General features: G+C 38.6%; 1 protein-coding gene across 13 annotated transcripts in view; it reads right to left on the reverse strand.

Annotated features, from left to right (window-relative positions):
- Nucleotides 1-22,272, reverse strand: part of PTPRM (protein tyrosine phosphatase receptor type M) — a 490,453-nt gene that overhangs the window by 196,254 nt on the left and 271,927 nt on the right. For all 13 annotated transcript variants that reach the window (XM_066992787.1, XM_066992783.1, XM_066992789.1 and 10 more), the window contains one exon: nucleotides 18,683-18,785. In XM_066992787.1, coding sequence (XP_066848888.1) covers nucleotides 18,683-18,785 — 103 coding nt within the window. The remainder of the gene's footprint in view (nucleotides 1-18,682; nucleotides 18,786-22,272) is intronic.

The raw sequence follows: 22,272 nt of genomic DNA on the forward strand, positions 1-22,272 counted from the left end.
GGATTCACGCAAGGCAGCTTATTCTTCAAACTCCCAAACGCCAGGAAAATATACAGATTTTGTACATATTATGTAGTCCTGAACAGGATGAAGTGAGTGCAAAATGACAATAAAATTAAACCTACTTATAAAGGGACTATTTCACGTGACTTCAAAGTAATTTTCTACAGGTGTAACTAACACAAGAGAAGAGAGCATTTGGCTCTGTATTCATAAATTCTCTCAGGCATTAATGGTGTATTTGCTGGATGAGTAAAAGACATCTCTGATTGCAGATCTCCCCTAACGTGCTCCATACTTATCACTGAGATCTAGCTACTAAATACAGACTGCAAGTGACAAGCTAAGGAAGGCAACAGGAGGTGTATTTATTGCTATTTTTAGGTAAATAAATGTTTAGAATGAAGAGGATGTGAGGACACATTGAAATAGTTTTAGCTTGCAGGTAGGTAACTATGTGTGTGAAAAGAGAAAGAAAACTGAGGAAACAAAACCAGGAAGAGACTGAGATGTAAGAATAAAAAAGACTACATATGGCTCTGCACAGGAATGTAGAGAAAGAAGAAAAGAAAAAGCAAAGGAACTGGGAATACACTGAAAATAGGTGGAGATGTACCATCACCTTTGAAAAATAAGAAGTGAAAGTAGAAGGAGGAAAGTTAAAATAAATATGAAGCCAATCTAAGATATGCTTTAAACAAAGCATTTTGTAACAAGTTACGTGCAGCTACTCTTTATAAATCATATGTAATATGTTTGTAAAAGGTGTTTGATTTCATAATTATGTTATGAAGTCATATCATATACTTTCGTAAGATTTGGGGGGGGCAATTGTTTAACCAAGAATGGCTGCTACTAGATCTCTTTATGTTCATGATGATCTACTGACTATTTTTGGAACTGTTCTACCTACTGATATTCGGCTTCTCCCATAAATAGCTCTGATATACACAAGACGATAAGCCTTCTGTTAGGTATGTCACCATTTTATTTTTGGCTATATAAAATGTCTCTGCTGAGGTCTCCTTTATGTATATGAGACAACAACATTCCTTTTACATTGATCCAGTACTGCATTCTTTAAATGCCACTTGAAAACAGAAGAGTCTTAGGAGTCGTATAAATAGACTAAGACACTGTGAGTTGTACAGTGAGAAGTTCAGAACGATTACCCAAGAACATGCCGTAATCCTGTCTATGTTCCACACATCATCTGTGATACCCAGATCCCACCCTCAATATGCTCAGCTCCTTTTAGTACGTCCCAAATATTGCCTGGAAGAGAGGCAACACATGCTGTGGCTGTTTCTGGGCTACATATGGGCTTGCTGGTATTTGCAGCTCTCAACTGATGGACAATATGATGGACTAATAAGTTCATGCCATAACACAGCTTAACTTCCAGCATGGATACTAATCCGGGTCTTTCCTCTGTATGGAGAGATCCCAAAATGTGGTAGAAACTTACTGCCTATGCAACATTTACAAGGCGTCAAATGTGCTTGAAAATTTCCAAGAGGTCCAGTATTAATGAGGAGGGAAGGCATGGCCAGATGGGTGAACGGTACAACACATATGCCTTGTTTTCTTTGGTGTAAGCTTAACTCAGTTCAATTCTTACCTTGGGTAAGAATATATAGCACACACAAGCCAAGAAGTGCTTCCTTCATTCATCTGACTAGTGAACAGGTTTTATTCCTACTCAGCATAAGGGCTCAGTCCCTTTAGACACTAGATACTATTGATCTCACTCCACAAGGCTTTATGCTCTTAATTTAAAGCCTAAGCAGCAGCAGCACTAACTTAAATGATGCTGGTCTAAACTGAACTAACCTAAGGCTTTGGATTCTCCAGGGCTTTGAGACTGACTTCACTGCAGAGCAGAATAAAATGGGGACGCCTCCTTCTGCCTTTGCAGTCTGCTCACAACATGGCTATAAAAAGAATGAAAACCAGGGAGGAATTGTGAGGATAATAATACCACAAAAAAATTCCACAAAGCCACTATTCTGAGATCTTGTGGTGGACATCATGAAAGAGATGCCCCAAAAAAGAAAGAACTTTCTCCAGACAATAACCTGTTCATACAGCTGCTTACTATGTATGGCACTTCCCACAATTGCGAAGTTATTCACAACCATACATAGATATTTTTCCTCACAGTTCCTTTAAAGCGGAAAATATTACTTCAATTTATTTTCATTCTACAGATAGGAATGGAGTGAGCATGATATATTGATTTGCAGAAAGCTACACAGAATGTCTGTACCTGAACCAGAAATCAAACCTAGGTCTCGTCTGCATCACGCCCCAGTGCAGTATCTTCTAGGCCACTCTTCCTATAGGAATAAGACTACTGTTTTCAGTAACCAGAGCCACAGTCACCACTCTCCTACTGTCTGAAGAGGCTTAGATGCTTTTCTTTGCTACAACAGAGCTCGCCCTCAGGGAAGAAGTCAGGGTCTGGGTTACTTCACTGTGTACTAACATTTCATTTTAAAAGATGTTGCAGAGATACATTTCAAGATGTTACTTTTGCTGATACCAAAGAATTAATAAAACATTTTCTTCTATAGTGGCCTGCTAGTGAACTCTATCTTAATTTGAATATTTTTTCCAGCAATCACCTATTTGAAGCAGGGAGGGAAGAGGGAGATGGGGGAAAGGGAGAGATACAGAGGGAAGGAGGGAGAGACGGAGAGGGAGAGGCAAAGGGGAGGAAAGTTGCTGTGAAATCCTGTCAGGAATAAAAACATCCATTAGTCCCAAATTATGTGGAAGGCTTTTATAATGAAAATGCCCCATCATCAAAGTTATTTAGTTTCAGGAAACATTTTTCTCCAAACTGGTTTACAGCTGTTTATATGATAAGACTGCCTCCACCTTTCAAAACTTGTATTAAAAACAACTTCCTTCTATCAGAATAGTTTAAAGTAACAAGTGAACAAAAAAAAAATCTCAGTACGTAGAATGCATTTTGGCTTATTCTGCTTTAAAGAACAAGTAGCATAGCAACTTAAATGCTCAGTTTTACATCTGTCATGCTGTGGAGGTGTTCCTGCTTAGCAAACCTCTGAGAACAGCATGTAACTCTTAGTGCAAAAAGCATATAACCTAAACTGCTCTTGTTCATAAAAAACAATAATGAAAACAGATAATAGCTGGTCCTGCACAGACAATTTTTGTTAGATGCCACGTTTGATATAATAAATAGATGCACGCTGTTGAATATTTCATTCTTGTAACTTTAATTCTCATTGTCCTGGTTTGATCAAGATAAGATCAGTCCTAAATTGCTTTGGAATATTAGCTGGGTACGATGAATGTATTTTTTATTCTCTCAACCCTAACTCATTACAAGGAACTTGCTTGGCATCAATAAGTCACTATCGCTTCTGTGTGTGTACGCGTGTGAGAGCGTGTGTGGCTCAATACCCTGCTGCTAGGCTATTTAGTGATAAAATCTGATATAATAAAATATTAATTACAGCTGAAAGGTTGGGTGAGAAATATGAACTCAATTACAGTCCCATATTGTGAACAAAGGGCAGGGTGAAAAAAATCCTTTCGTTATAGAGGGTTGGGATAATAAAAGAACAACTAGAACATTAGACTCAAGCTGAGTGCTCCCTAAAAGGCCACCTGTTATTAATCTTCACATCAGGGACAGAATTTCAGGTAAATTAGGTCAGGATTGAAGATTTTTTCTGCTGATTTTTTTTTTTTTGGTTTTAACTAATTTAAGGATTTCTTTATCTGAGCATTTTTTTCTTTGATATCATTGCAATTTAGTAATTAGAAATTTTTAACAAGCAGAAGGACACAGCAATTATAATTAAAGGTTAGATATCATACACATGGTACAAATGTATCACCTTATATGGTACAAAAATAGATAATAACTAGCAGTCGATTCTAAATGTCTTCGAATCAGTCAGATTGGCTGTTTCTCAACACCAAGCTGTTGCAGATGTGGTCCTATCCTCTTAGAAAGCCAAGGATTTTTTTTACAAAAAACACCAGCAGTGGAATATAAGTTATTTTAAGACTTATTAATAAATATGTTTCTGTTCATCCATTCAATTTACCTGAATGACTTCAGATGAATTACCAAAGATCTAACAGAATGTGACCAGATTGTAAAGAAGCACAACAGTGAGCCAAAGTTAGTCCAAGTCAAATCATATGACCTTGAGATCCTGTGTTTAGTAGTGAATCATAAGAACTGAGCAATCTTATTTATTATTGCAGGCTAAAATGTGCCATTATATCATAAAATAAGATTTTTACTGTCTGAAGAATTGAATCCTTGAAGGCTTAACTTTTTAACAGTGTTCTCTGTTTCAATGAATTCTGAAACTATGACAATATATTTTGGTACCAAGCCAGAAAACATATTTTCAATGAATTTACATTTATGATACTTGCAACAATCCAACAACCATTTCAAAGCTTCTTAATCAGCTTTATGTTCTTTTTTTTTTTTTTAAAGAACACAAGGAAATGATAAGTTCATAAATACAAGGAGAGAAGAATATCTTGGTATACAGCAAGTGAGAAGCTTTTATAAACCAATATTACACCATTTAACCAGTTTTCAGGTTGCCAAGGCCAATTTATAAAACAACTGGAAAGCATGGAATAAAAAAGTAAAGTCTTGTCACAGATTAAAAGAAATTTAAAAAGCGAAACTGTCTAAAATCATTTAGTTTAAAAAAGATTGAAGTTGGAAGGGATCTAAAAGAAATATTTAAAACTGAAACCCATGGCAGAGCTGACTGATCCTTTCTTTTCAATCTGTCATGGAGAAATAAAATATTAATGCACAATGCTATTAAAGTATAGATCAACCAGGAAGAAACAATGAAATTCTAGGAGTCTGAACCCAGGCAAACCAATATGCAGCTACCTGAGACATCATGCAGCCCATCTTATAAAAATCAGTAGTAGCATTTCTGAAAGTGTATGCCTGACTCTCTAATGGTCAAGCAAAGCTCACTACAGCTTGCAAATTGTAGGTCTGCTTCTGACTAGTATGGAAAAATTCATTACAACACACTTTCAGCTCCAGCAAAGTCACTGATGATTTGTGATCCATCAGACTCTACCTGGTTCGTTCCTGCTACATAAGACAGGATGAAAGGAAGAAACAATCTAGTTACTATTATTGTAGAATTTGATACAGTGCTGTGCCCCAGCCTTCACAAACTAGACAGAGAATAGATCTAGCAAGGTCTAAATGACACTAAGTTGGGAGGAGCTGGGCAATCACCAACCGCATGAAGTTCAACAAGAGCAAGTGCCAGGTTGTGCACCTGGGACAGGGCAACCCTGGCTGTACGTACAGACGGGGGGATGAGGGACTGGAGAGCAGCCCCACAGAAAGGGATTTGGGGGTTCTGGTTGACAACAAGTTGAACATGAGCCAGCAGTGTGCCCTGGCAGCCAGGAGGGACAACCATGTCCTGGGGTGCATCAGGCACAGCACGGCTAGCCAGTCGAGGGAAGGGATTGTCCCGCTCTGCTCTGTGCTGGTGCGGCCTCAACTCAAGCACTGTGTGCAGTTTGGGTGACGCAGTATAAGAAGGACATAAAACTGTTAGAGAGTGTCCAAAGGAAGGCTACAAAGATGGTGAAGGGTCGGTCTGGAGGTGAAGATGTACAAGGAGCAGCTGAGGTCCCTTGGTTTGTTCAGCCCCGAGCAGAGCAGGCTGAGGGGAGGCCTCATGGCGGCCTGCAGCTCCCTCACGAGGGGAGCGGAGGGGCAGGCGCTGAGCTCTGCTCTCTGGGGACAGCGACAGGACCCGAGGGGACGGCATGGGGCTGGGACAGGGGAGGGTCAGGCTGGGGGTTAGGGAAAGGTTCTGCACCCAGAGGGTGGTCGGGCACTGGCACAGGCTCCCCAGGGCAGTGGTCACGGCACCGAACTGCCAGCGTTCAAGAAGTGTTTGGACAATGCTTCAGACATGGTCTGTTTTTTGGGTGGTCCTGTGTGAAGCCAGACGTTGGACTCAACGGTCCTTGTGGGTCCCTTCCAACTTGGGATATTTTGTGTGATGCAATGATTCTATGACCAGTTCACTTGGATTCCTAACACAACAGGAGAGAAGACCTCCATTTATCAAGGACAATGCTAGTTCTTTAAATCTACATGGGATGAATATGTAACATTCTTTTGACTGAATTTTGGGATTCAAGGAATGTTTTAGGAAATACTATATTATGCTGTTATCATTCTACAATGTTCAGAGTCACTGGATGTAGTATGACAATGCACTGTACTGGAATTAAAAGGAATGGAGTAACAGAAGGGTCAGTCTTCATGCAAGAGCCTACTCAAGTCAACTCTACTTTCAAAGAAGTCCAGGGCCATTTGCAAACCACACTTTTTACCTTAATAGCCCCTAAGGTAATCAATAGCTGCACAAAGATAAAGCAAAAGAATAATAAAAATTAAAAAAAGAGAGAAATTAAGTGATTAAGTCTTAAAGAATAGGAAGATTTCCTCACTTCTAAATCCATGCAGAAATTGTAATATATACTATTGCTCATTCTCCTGTATCCATCTCCCAATTTATGTTTATTATATGAGATGCTGCATCCAGAGCAGTGTTTTTCACTCTGTTCTCTGCAAATTCCTAGGGATGCGCAGTTTGCAAAATGTAAGAAAAACAAACATATGGCTAATACATGTAAAATCACAGCATAAAGATCTATATATCTACTGCAATATATTTAGGGGTTTATAATTCAAAAAATAATTTCTGCTAAGAAAAATGGATTACAAGTAAGCAATAATCTACTTCAATATTTTCCAATAAACCATGATCTCCTGCAAACACTGAAATGTAACAACATTCACATGTCTAACTGTATGGAGTTGCATAGCTCTTATTTACGAATGCAAAATAATACACACATGCAAATTGATGAAGGAGCTTGAATATTACACAGAAATGAAGAATTAGTATTTAGAACAGCAGATCAGCTAATGGATTTATGATACAAAGTTAAAGCTAAAACAGTAAGATCATTCTATATCCCACAAAGCATTGTGCACTGGAAACCTACTACTGAATTGGGCTGATGAATAAAGCAAATAAATGTATTAAAAAGAGTGGTTTTAAAGTAGAGGGAGAATGCTTCAAGGATGCTCTGCAACCTGCTGGCTTATTTGCAGCACAGAAAAAAAATATTTGCTGAGACAGCTAAATGAATACACGAGCCAATTTCAACTTTTTTTTTTTTATTATTATTATTATTCAAAGCATGAAAACTGTTTACTGCTCATTAAAGCACTCGCAGAGGATATAAAGTTTTTCATCTATTCAACCAGGGGATACAACATGGAGCACTGAGAGACTAGTTCAAACAGCTCTGCTGCGCTGTTTTAAGATGTTGTCTCATTTGTCCATTCTCTCCTTCTACCAGATGCTATGCTTTCATGGGAGACTCAGTGGTAAGCAGCACATGCTTGTGCTTCGGTTGCAACTGAAAAGACCAGTGTTATCACTTAGGCAACCCAAGGCATAGCAGATACATTTACTCCTGCCAACTCTGCTGTGGGAGAGGACAGCAGGACCATAGCAAAAATAACCACAACAAAACTCTCATCTCTCAATGTTATCATCTCTTTCCACAACTTTAATGCAGTGGGTCCTAGTCCAGCAGTTTGGAAATGGAGATTACTTTCTGTGTTCATTTTGTCCTTTCTTCTTCACAAAAAGGCTCGGCAGGGCACTCTAATCAGCAGTGCAGAATGATGCAGGCAGATACAGAAAACCAGTTTTTGGAGCACTGTCCCCGGTTTCTCAGGACTTGTGTGGATAAATACAAGTCTGACCTTCTCTTCTGTGAGTGAAGGTGTAACTCCTCCTCCTCCCTGCACTGGGAATGATTCTGGAAGGATTAGGTGGCATAGAAACCCTGGCAGCATGATACTGTATGGCTCTTCCCACAGGAAATTTGGCCGTAGATAAAAGATTTTGCACAGTTTAGGATTAGAACAGATGTTAAATACAGATCAGATTCAGGTCTTGTGCTTCTACTACCCCATGAGACCAATCCTGAAAACAGTTTCAGCTCTAGATGTGAGAACACAGTTAAATCATTCGCCCTCATCTTATTTCCCCATGGCAATTTCTCCCCAAATTCAACATCTTTATAGTGCCTTAGACATCTAGCCTACCATTCTCTGAGACTGTTTTAGGCTGAGGCATTTATACTGCTCCTGACTAAACAGTTGCTGCTTTCAGTTGTACAGCTGAGTAAGTGACTCTAATGTTTCTTTATGTCATTTAATGTAATCCAGTTGAACAGATTAGCTTTTACTTAGCAATGCTTTAGAGTCATGATGCTTGCTGCAAATGCCACTGGTTTTCTTCCCTGCTTAAATGAAGACTGTAACAGAAAGAAAGTCCTCATGTTAATGTTCAGGAAAATGAATAATCTTTCAGCATCCAGTATGGGAAATGGCAGTGTTTCACTCTAAGAACATCTATAGTTTTTCTTCCTCTTTCCAGGTAGCATTCCTCATTAGTCTTTTGTCTCCTTTAATATTACTTAACATTATATAAAAGCATTCACTTGTTTGTATGGAATGCATGATCAAAATGTTTTAGTGCCCACAGAATGATTCAATCAAATATTATTTATACTAACAGTTAGGAAGTCCCCCTAATTATTTTGTCCTGTAAACCACAGTACTCCTCCCACGCATTTGTGTATTGGTAACAGAATCTTTTTTAAGGCGGTCATTTAGTGTTTGCTAGTGAATAAAAGGCTCATATAAACTTCCTCATAAAAAATAATACCAGAAGGAAAAAAAAACTAAGGTCAACTGAAATATGAAGATGTACCCTTGTAACAGAATTTACAGAAAAAGCATTTAAATAGTACAGGCTATTTCTATGTTGTAACCTAAATTATATTAAAAAATAAGTCTTCTGGCTCCCTGATGAAGACAGCCCTGGTATGTGTGACCCTCTTGACAAAGCTTGTGCCCTATTGGGGGATGACATATACAGAAAACTCAAAAAGGACTTTGGGAACTACAGTGCCATGTGACCATCTGTCATAAAATACTGTATCATATAATCATTTCTTTAAAGTTATCTTGCATCACCTTCCTGACATTTATATCTATACCTGTTCCAGAGCTTCAGTTCACCACTGAGTAGAGGCTTTAAATTTGATTCATTTACATGTTTGTTTAGGTGCTCTCTTAACTGAAATTGTTCTTTTTCCTCTATTTATTGCTCTGATTTTTTTTTTTTTTGGAAAACAACCATATCTTCTTTTCATCTTATCTGGCTGGCTGAAACAAGTCTAGCTCTCAGAGTCCCTCCACATACATGTTTAACAGTTCTGTGATCATTCATGCCATAACACTCTGCTGCTATGGTGCTAGTATATAAATTAGTATTTCTCGGTATATCAGAGCTGTGCACAGCAGTTCACATAAATTCCTGCCAGTGTCTTCTATAATGTCATTTATAGATTGTCACCTTTGCTGGAAACCCTACCTGCTGTGTGCAGTCTATTTGACTATTCCACAGCCATGCCATGTTTTGATGACTCACAGTCATACCACAGGCCATCAATACACACTTTCTCCACTGTTATTTCCAAAAATAATCCTCCATCTTACAGCAAGTATCCTTGTTATTAGCTTGTAAATGTAAAACATTGCATTTCATCTTATTTGTGGTAGGTTAATCCTGAAGGCTATTCAGTACTTTCTGTACATTATTCCAATCCAACGCTGTAGGATCTGTTTTTACTGGCAAGTGGTTTTAAGTGTGTTACATTTATATTTGATACTTATGAACAGAACATGCAGAATGTTATTGGACACCTCTCCATCGTTAATTCAACACTTCACAATACAGCACAATGAATATGTACGTACATCATGGCCACTGGTTTAGAGCTCTTGTGAGCCACTTAAAAATATATATTTAATTTAAATTCTATGAAAGAAAAGCAACTGAATATCAAGAACTATGAAAAATACAAAGCATATGACATGGCTAAAGGATAGAAAGATTGACGTGAAACACTGCCAAGGCTTCAGTATCTAGAGGGACCAAGCAACTTCTAATATGACTTTCAAGACTGACCTGAGTGCTTATTTAGTCAAATAGGTGAAAGATCACTAAAAGTGATTCTACACTTTTTACCTGGGATCTCTCATTACAGAATCTGGCACTCAAGAGCAAAAACACTGATGAGATTCAAATGTCCATGAAAATATACCTGTAGCTAAGTGATAGAGTGTTAAATTGTAAAATGTTATTTCACGTTGACATGATGGATACAGGAAGATGGCGCATGCATAATGCACAGACTGTCAACAGTGAAAGCTTCCAGGACATCAGTGGGTTATATGTGTCTGACAATTCCTAACCACAGTGTTATAGGAATTCTGAATGGGTCACTCGGCACTGGGCTACTGTGATACTTCCCTTCAAAAAATGACTTTGAAGTGTCTCCAGAAAGTACATCCCCACATAATCCCGTTGAACACTCACTCATGGAATGTACACATTTCATTTACTTCCTCTTCAATCCTTCCACAGCACGCAGTAAAATGAAAATAAATCTCTGGCATACTTCAGTAAGTACAGGACAACGGTATCTCTTTCCTGTGTTTTCAAGGAGTGCTCTGATTGTTCTGTGTTGGAACTCAGGTATGTATCAACTGAGTACGCTTTTTACACCATGCAATGCAGTAACTTCCAGTGATACTCATCACTCTTTTGTTATGGTCCCTAAATTCTTCAGTTTGGTTTTAAAACTAAACACTTTTCTCTTTCAAGGAAAGTGCACAGGAAATACACCTGAGTCTCCTACACCCTCATTGAGAAAGAGAAACGTGTTTTTTAAATACTCAAGAGTGCTACTCAGAGAGATGAAGGTAGGATTCTACCTCTCCTGCAGTCTCTTCCAGGTGATCAATGTGACTGTAAAAGAGGAACTGCCTAAGCTCAGCCAGAAGTAGATTCTTATATTTAAACACCTAAAAGGCACTCTTTTTTCAGGGCTTTATAGCACAGGTCTACATCTGCTTAAGACAGAAATCTCTAAGGTCTCTCCGCAGAGATGTGTGGCAGTCAGGCCTGCTCTTTCCACAATAACCCAATGGTCTGAGCAGTGTTCTCAAAACCTAGTGACTAGGGTTCAACACCATGTTCAAACTGAGAGGCTTTCACCATACCACTCCCAACTTCCAACCACCCAGATTGTGTTAGTCTCCTCCTACTAAGATTGGCCTGAAATGTAAGAATCAGAGAAGCAGAAAGAGAGCAATCATGAAGGAATTTGTCTGATCAAATGGAGAATCTCCTTATTTTGTCAATTATTTCTGTTTTTATTCAATGACCATCTAAAATAAAACATATTAAAAGTCCTGGGAGAAAGGAACAGGATTTCAGGTCTTTTGCTTTGCATAGGAGGAGCTTTGTACTCCCACTTAGAGATCTCTACTGGTTTACTGAGAACAGCTGAGAACAAGCTCGCTGACTTACTAGGACTGAGCTGCCTACAACGCACTTAGGCTATATGCATAATAGGATATTAAGTAGACCAATGGTACACCACCCTCCCTGTTAAATGGTTTGAATGGCTTCCAGAAGGGCTTTGGCATCAGCCATTTATCACTCACTCTCACCAAAATTTCTGGATATGGATCAGGGCCCTTTCCCAACTGGCAGTCTGTAGATGGTCCTTCTGCCTGGGAGCTGAACGTGGGCTGATGTCAGCCAGCTGGCCTCAGTACTAGAAAATGGTACAGGGCATCCAAAATTCACAAGTAAATATGCTGACCTAAAGTCTGAACTTCGGTAGGCTAAATATGGCCCTCAAAGGTCTGAGTAGATGTTCCTTGGAAAGTGGCCATGGAAAAAATGACAGTGGTCTGTGTGCACTCAGAGTCTGAGCCATTCATTTTAATAAGTAGATTCAATAAAAACATGTTTTAACAATTCTGACTGAAGTTGGCATTCCAGAGCTAGTGAAAATGGTATGAGTTCCAAGAGGTTATTATTCACAAGCTGAATTGCTATGGGACTTCAGCCTTCACCAGGGAGACTGGAAAAACCCAATGGTCCACAGGATGTTAGTGGAGAAGAGCCTCACTGAACTAGATTGGCATGCTGTCAGAGCGAGAGGTGAGCAACATAGAAAAGACTATCATTAGGAATTAGGCAAATGTATCATCTCCACTGCACTGCATCCTACTTAAGGCCAGCATGTAGAAGGAAGGAATCAAAATACAAATGAAAAAAAAGCAGAGCATCATAACAGTGTTGCAAATTTTTCAGATGACAATTTATATCCAAGCCCTTGAGAAAGTATTGGTGAGTTATGAAACTGAAAAATAATCTCTTCAGAGAAACAGAATAATCTATTCTCTCTTTTGTTCTGGAATTGCTCCAGCTAGCTTGCTTTATTTATAATAGATAAATTTCTATTAATCGCATTGCTAAATGACAGATAGTGTTGTGCTGGGTTCTCATTGACACAGGAATCAATGCTCCATTTACCCTGGGACTGTGAGACATCACAGTAAAAGGGCCATGGAAATTTCTGAATAAGTCAGCAGGACATGTGAAACTGCACTGCTCGTGCCCAGGCAACACGTACCATAAATTCTAACTCAAGTCACAGTAAAAACCCAAGGACAAGTTCTACTGCATAACAAAAAAGAATTACAGCATTTTTACAGCATAAGCAATTATTGTACTGTTCCCTCAATGAAACTGAAATTGACCCTTCTGCTGTAAATAATTATACTTGTTGCTATAAAGAAGTGACAATTACGGGCATCAATAAAACCTCATCCCTGCTGTATCACAGACATCCTCAAAAAAGTTTACTGGCTGCCTTACAAGTTGTAAAGCTATGATTTCGAAATACAGTTTGCAGGTAGGAGCTGACCCTACAGCACACAACTCAACTCTTTATGTTTACAGACCCTTAAACTATAGAAAGGATGCTTGTGACAAGCAAATAAAAGAACAGACAGTAAGTTCCCTTCATGCTCTTTAGGCCTAGTGGTCTCACAGTATTTCAAAAGGCTGTATTTTGGACATGACATTTCAGAACGCTAATGAGTTACTAATGCTCTTTGAACATGTATAGTAACATTATTTCAACATAACTATTTATTTATCATAAATCCACCAAACATCACCTGGACTATTTTATCAGTGAGCTCTTGAAAGGCCAAAGTTCACTTTTCAGTTTATTGGGAAGCTTTCCAAGTCTTTCCCATTACTGTATACTTTTGATATTTCTCTCCTCAGCTGTGTCTACATGATGTTTGCTTTTTTTCTCATTACTGCATTACAACCCTTGTCATGTCACTGGGAATTGAAGGAAATTACAATAACATGCTAGTATTACATAACACAGTAAGTAGGAATTGTGAGAGATCAGAGCTAAAAATACAGGTTTTGTAATGCTTTTATTTGCATTTGCGGTTGCCGTGTTTTTGTCCACACAGAGTGCTAACATGTCTCTCATTGTGTAAACCAGCATTCTCCTATTTCAAAGCTCATTTGTTCACTTATCCTGAATTTATAATAATATTGATGTCTGCCTCTGTAATACATGCATGGGATCCTGCTCTTTTACCACGCAACACAGAAACTCAGACTGCAGAACCTCTTCTCTGAAAAGTGGCTTGCACCTTTGAGGCCCAGCTCTGTGGTTGCCATGTACTCACAATAACGTCAGTGCCCCACGGTCTCTTCAAGGCTATGGAAAATACCCTGTAACATTTGCATTCAGGCTGCTGGAAGCCCTGCTGCTTATTGAGTTCTAATGATATCTGTCGCTGGTCTCTGAACAGCCTGGCTGGCTTGCTAGCTTGTGTACACTAGCAAGCATGCAAAGCTTGCTGGCTTTCTTGATTGCCAGCGAAACCATTTAATCTGTTGATCTGTTGACCAGGCGGGTACTCTTGTGAAGACCACACGCTTCAAGGATACAGGAAGTTAGTGGCTTCACTAGAAGGCTGACTGTCAGATTTGTTTCCTAAAAGAAGGCTTCTAGGAGCTGTCTCTCAGGCTTCAGATGACCCCACTTCTTCAGATGGAAGTGTCTCAGCTGTATCGCATGTCCTAACTGACATGGCACAAGGACTGCAAACTCCTGCTGTCATCCTATGAGAAAGCGAGCAGACACAGTGACCAAGCAAAGGGGGTGGCCAAACACCTATCTGGCTGATATTCATAGCACTGGTGATGCTGGAAGAAAGAGATGAGGCCCTAAGATATGTCTTTCTTCCCTGCAATGTGTGTGGCAGGGATGAGAGCAACTGTGACCTCTGCTTCATGTGCAGTGCACAGTGGTTCTAGTGGGGAACTTCTGTGTTACAAAGGAGTCTTTGCATTTCAAAGGTGACAATCTCAGTTTAATTTACTTCTTCTTACTGCCAGCCAGTGGGTAGGAATTAGGTCTCCTGTGTCATTCAGTGAAGAGCCATTATACTACGAGTGGTGCTGAAACGGCTAAGCCACATACAGAATGACATGCTACCCGCGCTCGAGCTGACAGAGGTTTCTTTACACTATGAATCTTAAGATGAATCATGCTGTTCCCATCCCTGGGACTATATGCAGAGGGCCTTAATTCCAGCTATGACAATGAACCTAGTATTTACAGGGTGCCTTTAAAGGTCTGGCTTAGGCCAATAAGAAATTGTTCTAATTGCTCTAATCTCTGTGGAATTTAGACAATTTGAGCATGCCATGAAATGTTTACCCAACTAAGTAGTAGAAAGGAGTGCTTATCGCTTTAGATAACATGTAGTTTGAAATTTCTAAGGTCGTTTTCAGCTGCACTTCAAAATACCTAATAACTTAATATAGCCTTTTGAGCTGAAATATAATATAAATTACTTCTTCAGGGAAGAGAGATTAAAGGTAAGTTAAGTTTCAAAATCAAGCACTTCAAATAAAGAGATGTTTGACTCATTTTCCCAGTAAGAGCTGTTCCTTTTTTAGGTCACCCAATCGACGTGCTGAAGAAGTTGGGCACACCAATGATAAAGAGGAGGAATTAAAAATAAAAAGACTGCCTTCACTTTAGCACGCTCCCAACTCACATGATTCACTTTATCTGTGTATGGTTTCTTTAGACTGACCCCAGTCGGTGCAAAAAATACTCAGGCATCCAAAATGCCAAGCATGGCATCGAGGATGTGGTTAGCTGATACGATTAGCTCTGTTTGGCTACTTCTCTTACTTCTGGCTGGAAGGTCCCAGCTGTTTGTGGTGTCTACAAGAGCAGAAAGAGTGCCTAAATGGGGCATTAACTGTTTGGAAGAGTTTTATGGGGCAAATCCTGCTGAGAGAAGCTCTGCACTGTAAGATGAGAAGGGTCAAGTGCTATCCACAAACTCACCAAAGACCAGAAGGCAGAGCAGAGCCTGGATGGTCTTGCCTTGTCTTTTATCCTTCTTGCTCCTTCCCCCAATGTGCTGTTCCCAGAGGGCTTGCTACCACCAGGTGTTTCCGGTATTATCTGGGACAAAATCTTTGGGATATTTACATTTACCACTTTTTAAGGATGTGGCTCTGAATAGCAGGAGGAGGGTGGTATGGTGACAGCATTTTGCTGATTATGCTAGTCAGATAAAAGAAGTGGAAACACTCAACCTTTATCGTGGCAAGACTGAATGGAAATTTATGTGACAAAGAAGACTTGCTTCTGCCGCTGATGCTAAAAGCTTGCAAGAAAACTTTTCCAGAGAAGGTCACAAGAACCTTTTATAATGGAATGCAGCAAACAATCTAAAGCTCTTTCTAACATAGATGAATACATAAATAACACTAAATGCATGCAGTCATTGAGCATTACATTTTTCATTCCTGTGTATGAGCCAGATCTTTGCAATAAATTAGCATTCCTTAGTTGAAGTAACTGGAACTGACCAACCTATGGACCTGCAGAAGATCTGGCCACAGGATCTTTCAAATGTTACACTAATTTGCACTGGAGAAGTGAACGGTAAAAGTGATATTGCCATGAAAGTGTGAGTACCTCAACATATGTTGAATAGCCCTTATATAAAAATATTCACAGTTGTATGCTTTTTACGCAAATTATTTAGAACTTTACTGACTCTTATATGCATGTATCTCTGGAAAAAAATCCACAATTACACATATATCACACAATTTCCAAAGAGACATCATATTAAATTAAAAAAAAAAAAAGCCTTGCAAATTAAAATCATTCTAGAAATCAGAATAGCTTAGCCAACTGTTAAGTAAATACATATATGCATCATTACTGAATGCACTACTGCTTTAAACATACATAATTCCAAAATAATCTCCTTGAAATAAACACAGCAACTGCCTTAAGACCTGAAATTGAAGACAAAGCAAGCAGTATTTGTTGTATTAAAACTCTGACAAAATAGATTTTAATCATGTCCAGTCTTACAAATTCTAAAACAACCTGGAATGCCATTTGGCCTTCATGATTAATGTGTACTTTATCATTGTAAACAGAGCTTCCTGAATATTTCTATAAAGTCTGTTTTTTGAAGCAACATTTAAACAAGCAGCATTGCCCTTTCTCTCCTTTTATGTTGTGGTGGTTGTGAGAGGATTCTAAATAAGGTAGGAGATATCAGGATTTTTCATATTTGATTAGAGAAAAAGAATTTAATCACAGAAAAAAAAAAGCTGGAATACTGAGTGACCTCAGGTATTAGCTTCATTGCCTTGAATGGCAGAATTTGTGCACTCCTTATCCATCTCAGGAATTAAAGAATTTTATGTGACATGGCTGACGTGCTGATCAATAGAACAACAACAATCATTTACACTGCAAGTTTAGTGCAGTTTCAAAAACCTGCATTAACCAAGCTGGTGCTTGTAGCAGAATCAATACACAAGGCATCATTCTTAGTGATGTGCATAAATGAAGTATGACTAAACTTTTAACACCCAATGAATATAGATTAAGATGATGACATCCATATGCAGAATGTGTTCTGCAAGCTATGCAATGACAATATACTTGAGAGTCTAATGCACAATAAAATGTTAAAAGTATTGAGAAATTCTTACTTTAATTTTCATTCTCTGCTTCACGAAGTATTTACATTAAGAGTTTGCAGTCAGCTTTCATTTAAGACCTGTTGCAAAGGACCTCAGTAAATTTGCTGCTGTGTTCATCTGTTTCTGTCAATTCTAAATCTTCATGTTACTTTAAATCCCTCTTCTTATTTTCTTAACCACTCATCCCCTTATTTGGTGTACTTTAATCTCCTAACTAGCTTCTTTCTGTTGTCAGTGAAGCTTCTGATGTGTCACTACTGCTATAGGAGTCAATCATCTTTAGTTCATGATGCAGTTCGAAGGAATGAAACTTTTTTATTTATGGTCCTGCATATTTGTGTTTAAACAAAAATGAGTCCAAACAGTATTATTTTGAAACAGATGCCTGAATGCAGAAAGACTATACCACACTTTAGGAGATAAAGGAAGACAAATATCAAATCATTCGGTTTATAATCTAATTTGCTAAATCAAACAGTTCCACTATATCTGCTGTAATTGCTTTCTGTTTTTTTTTTCTCAGCTTGTTCAGACCTCCTCAAAGTGCTATACTTTCCTTTTAAAAAGTTGTCTGAATGACCAACAGTATGACATTTCCTAAATACAGACATACATACATTCATCTATACAAACATGTAATATGTAATGCAATGATGAATATTGCGTAATACAAAAAAAAAATAAAATGGAATATTCTGATGAAATGCCTCCAAAATGTTAATTTATGTATATATGACTATAACAGATCTGTATTTTCCAGGCTAAGAGAAATTACCAAAACCTCAGCAGCAAGATGGAAATAACTGATAGTCATTCACTACAGCTGGAAACGTTTCTCAGTAGTAACAAAAGGATTGACCATTATTGAGGCTCCATCGTTAGTCAAAAGGAAAAGCATCTTAAACCTCTGAAAAAAATGTATTTCACTCATCTGTATTTTCTTCTCTTCAGAGTATTGAGCTCCTTATTTGTTATCATTCAAAATAATCTAATCCTCTGTTTTCCTCACTGAAAAGCAGGCATATTTTACTACAATAGGTGTAAAACCGTGAAATAAACCACTGCAAATTGGAAATTCATTAGCAGACATTATATAACACTAAAAAACCTAAGCTACTGGTTTTCCTTTTTTTTGTCCCCTACTTCTGCTTTCATGGTCAATTAAAAGTAAATACTTTATGAATGTTACAGTACATATTTTTTGAATTGGCTAACTTACTAAGAGCTGATTATCTTAAATCTGTGAAGTAAACAAGAAGAGAGAATATTACAGACAGTAGCTCAGCATAGAAAATGTGATATGCCCTTGAACTTATAACACTGCAGTAAGCAATTACCTTAAAGAAGCCACCCACACAACAGAACTATGGCTTTGTTCCTTATCTTCAAAGAACAAGCCACTTGCATCTGGATCAAATCCTTTAAACAATACACGAACACTCAACATCAAAGCACTTTCATTTTCTTCAGTTATTTAATTTAATTAGAGCTAATACAGACATGAATTTAGACACTGATTGCTGTGTAGAAAATCCCCAGAATACATGTTCAAGAAATTAATCAATTTGGTTTTAATTTTATAAAGATTTTTCCCCCAGTACCTGACAGGAGCGCCTCTGCTCTGTGCAGGTTTCAGCAAGACTGTCACAGTGCTGTCAGTTTGATTCAAAGGTGTTTCGAGTTCATATGGTGGCATAGAGGGTGCTAGAATAAGAAAAGAAAAGAGGCAAAAATAATCATTATTCCCATATTTCTTCTTTCAGGAGTTGTATCTTTATTTGAATATTTAATTCAAAAGACTCCTGCAAATATAGACAGTATTATAGGTCTAATGTGCTTTCAGTTACGAATATGAGACAACTTTTAAATAATTTCAGTGAAAAAATTAAAGGAATCCTAGCTCACTGTCAATTCCAAGATAGCCAACAGTTCCTAATAAGGGTAAGTTTTCAGGAAGTACTGAGAGTCTCTGACTTGGAAATGAAAATTGAAATTATTTCAAGAAGAGCATCTGCAAATGTGCATGCCAGGGTGGCTATAGTTTTTGAAACTGTGAGCCCAGCTTTCTCAATGTGTCTGTGGTATTAGGCTACACTCTCAGAACTTGTCATTTCTGCAATTTTAACTACTGCTGTAGCTGTCACAGGCCTATTGTCCACCACAGGAATCATTTACAATAATCAAAAAGGATTATCACCATGAGAACTTATCATAGTTTGAAGCCACACTTAATGGCACTTTTGCAAACTGTGTCTTCATTAAGGAATTACAGCTGTGATTAAAATAAATGATGCCTCAGTTACTGTCTTTTACTGTTGTTACTTTTTTCAGTTCTATCACCTACTTGCATTTTTATCATTATATTGAATGGAAGACTGCTCAGTTAATTGCTTGTTTAGCAGTCTGTTGTATCCTTATTGTCCCCTTATTAATGATGATACACAATTAATAGATTTAATGGCTACTGAAGCACAAAGTCATCATTGCAATGACCTTTTTTGACCACAGGAATAATGCAGGACAATGAACTTTCCTAAATTAATTCCTGCTTGAAACAGAAAATATATTTTTGTGGGGAGAAGATCTTTTCTTTAGTTCTGGGTTCTCCCAGTGGCTAATTACACTCATTGTTGAACACGAAAATTTATGTGGCATCTGAATTCATTTAGCTTCATCTTCCAGATGCTGGACACATTGTGTATCACGGTGAATTACTTAATCAGAGTACATTATGCTCCACATACAGACAGTATCATAAAATCATAGAAAAGTTTGGAGTGGAAGGGACCCTAAAGACAACCCCATTCCAACCCCCCTGCCATGGGCAGGGACACCTCCCACCAGACCAGGCTGCTCAAAGCCCCATCCAGCCTGGCCTTGAACACCTCCAGGGATGGGGCATCCACAGCTTCTCTGGGCAACTGTGCCAGTGCCTCACCACCCTCTGAGTGAAGAACTTCTGCATAATATCTAATCTAAACCTACTCTTTTTTAGTTTAAACCCTTTACCCTGTGTCCAGTCACTACACTCCCTGATAAAAGAGTTCCTCTCCAGCTTTCTTGGAGGCCCCCTATAGGTGCTGAAAGGCCGCAATGAGGTCACCCTGAAGCCTTCTCTTCTGAAGGTTGTTCAGGCTGAACAACCCCAGCTCTCTCAGTCTCTCTTCCTAGGAGAGGTGCTCCAGCCCTCTGATATTCTTCGTGGCCCTCCTCTGGATGTGCTCCAACAAATCCATGTCCTTCTTGTGCTGGTGGCCCAGAGCTGAATGTAGTACTCCGGGTTGGGTCTCAAAAGAGCAGAGTAGAGGGGGAGAATCACCTCCCTTGACCTGTTAGGTAGCTGTATAATTCTTAAACTCCTCTAGCAGATTAAATAGTTCCAGCAACACGAGTCTCTCTCTTTAAAGTGTATATTCCCATCTTTTGCACCTTCCCACTATTACCTGCACCTACTTGAAAGATGTACGAACTTCTCTTGCCTTTATCCTTATTTCCCTATACATTTATGTAAGGACTGCATTAATGCTTTTGTCCACAACTCTTCAGTCTGCTGTGAAACCAGTAACATCTTCATCGTTTTTCATTGGTATTCATCAGCCTAGGCTATAAGCTGCGGTTCTATCAGTCCCACCTTTGACTCTTGGCTACTTCTTCTCTCCACAGATACTGGGACAACATCTCTTCTTTTCCTGTTGTTCCATCTAGGTTAGTATTCTTCCTCTTCCACATTGTACACAAGTGAAGAAGGAGCTTATTAATAGAGAAAGCAGGAGACATTCTTCCTATTCGCATTTTTTGCAACTGCACTCCCTGGTCTTCAGCAGCAGAAAGCTCAGACCCAGTAAAAGGTAAAGATTTTAAAGGCTATGTACCTGTGGTGGGCCACAATGAATTGGTGTACACACAAGGCAAGACTCTTTAAGCTCAGAGCCTGAATCTATTTAGTGAGGATGGCATCTCAAGCTGCTCAGTTCTGTCAAGTTTCCACAGTTTGTGTGCAAATTGTAACATTTATAGTTTGCTCAAATCTGGAAAGATTTTCAGAGTGATGGCTCAGATTAATGTCTGTCTTCTCGCTAAATATTCAAAACCCTGTTTGAAAACACTTCAGTAATGTGTTGGTCACAATAATTTTTCAGTTTGTCAGCCATGTTCCTGAAACGGATGAAATTCTTCTGGGTGAGAAAAGCATCATAAAAAATTTCAGCCTGCACAGCTGTCTTTTCACAAAGTTATATGCAACAGAAAACAGAGTCTTCCAATAGAGTGCCCATCAATTTTGATAGAAGGCATGGCTACTAGCTCTGCTTTTAGTAACGCTTATTTACATACAGATCATTTCATCCATCAATGCCAATCACACAACTGTAGAATGAAACATGGCAACTATTTACAGTACAGAATAGTACTACTCATCAACTTAAGACAGGAAATTAAGACTAGGAAAATGCAGTCTAGAGCCAGACAAATTAAAATGCAATGACTCAATTTAGAAATTGGTCAGAATGTACTGTTGCCACCTCATATGTTCTAAAAAGGTTCTGTGAAATCTTTTATCCATAAATGTTCAGGATTTTCATTTCATATCTTTTCAAAATGGAGAACACTGGCCACACACAGAGCCTCAAAGCTTTATGGGTGAGACAATGAGATTACAGGTCTATATCACTGCGAAAAGGACACCATACTCACCAGCTAAAATTTCAGTTGTGGTTTTTCAATGATACTAAGAAATGCATGTATTCTGCTTCTATTTTAAATTCAAGAGACTGCCTTTAACTACCCAAGGACAAGTCTTAAGCATTCCTGTTAGCACAGTAACTAACATGAAGTAATGAGAGAGTGGGGTGCAGGCAAGACAGCTTGCAGAACCTCACCAGATGGTTGCTTGGAGGTTTGTCTCATTTCAAGCATGTCCATTCACACTAATGAGTTTCAGTTGGTGACATACCAAATTTAGAAAAGAACAACAATTTAAACGACGGAACTACTCCAAAATGCCCAGACTCTCCTCTATTCTCAATACTTTCCTCCCTTCCTCACTCTAATAAGGCCTAATTCTGCCATCCTAACGCATATCAAGTCTTGTTATGTCAGAAGTTGCTTTCTGACAGAGAATGGTTTTGCTCAATGTGAGAAAAGTGATGGAGAATGAGCCCCATCTTTACTAATCAGTGTTTATGCATTCTTC

This window comes from Anser cygnoides, chromosome 2, assembly GCF_040182565.1.
Source record: "Anser cygnoides isolate HZ-2024a breed goose chromosome 2, Taihu_goose_T2T_genome, whole genome shotgun sequence".
NCBI lineage: Eukaryota > Metazoa > Chordata > Aves > Anseriformes > Anatidae > Anser > Anser cygnoides.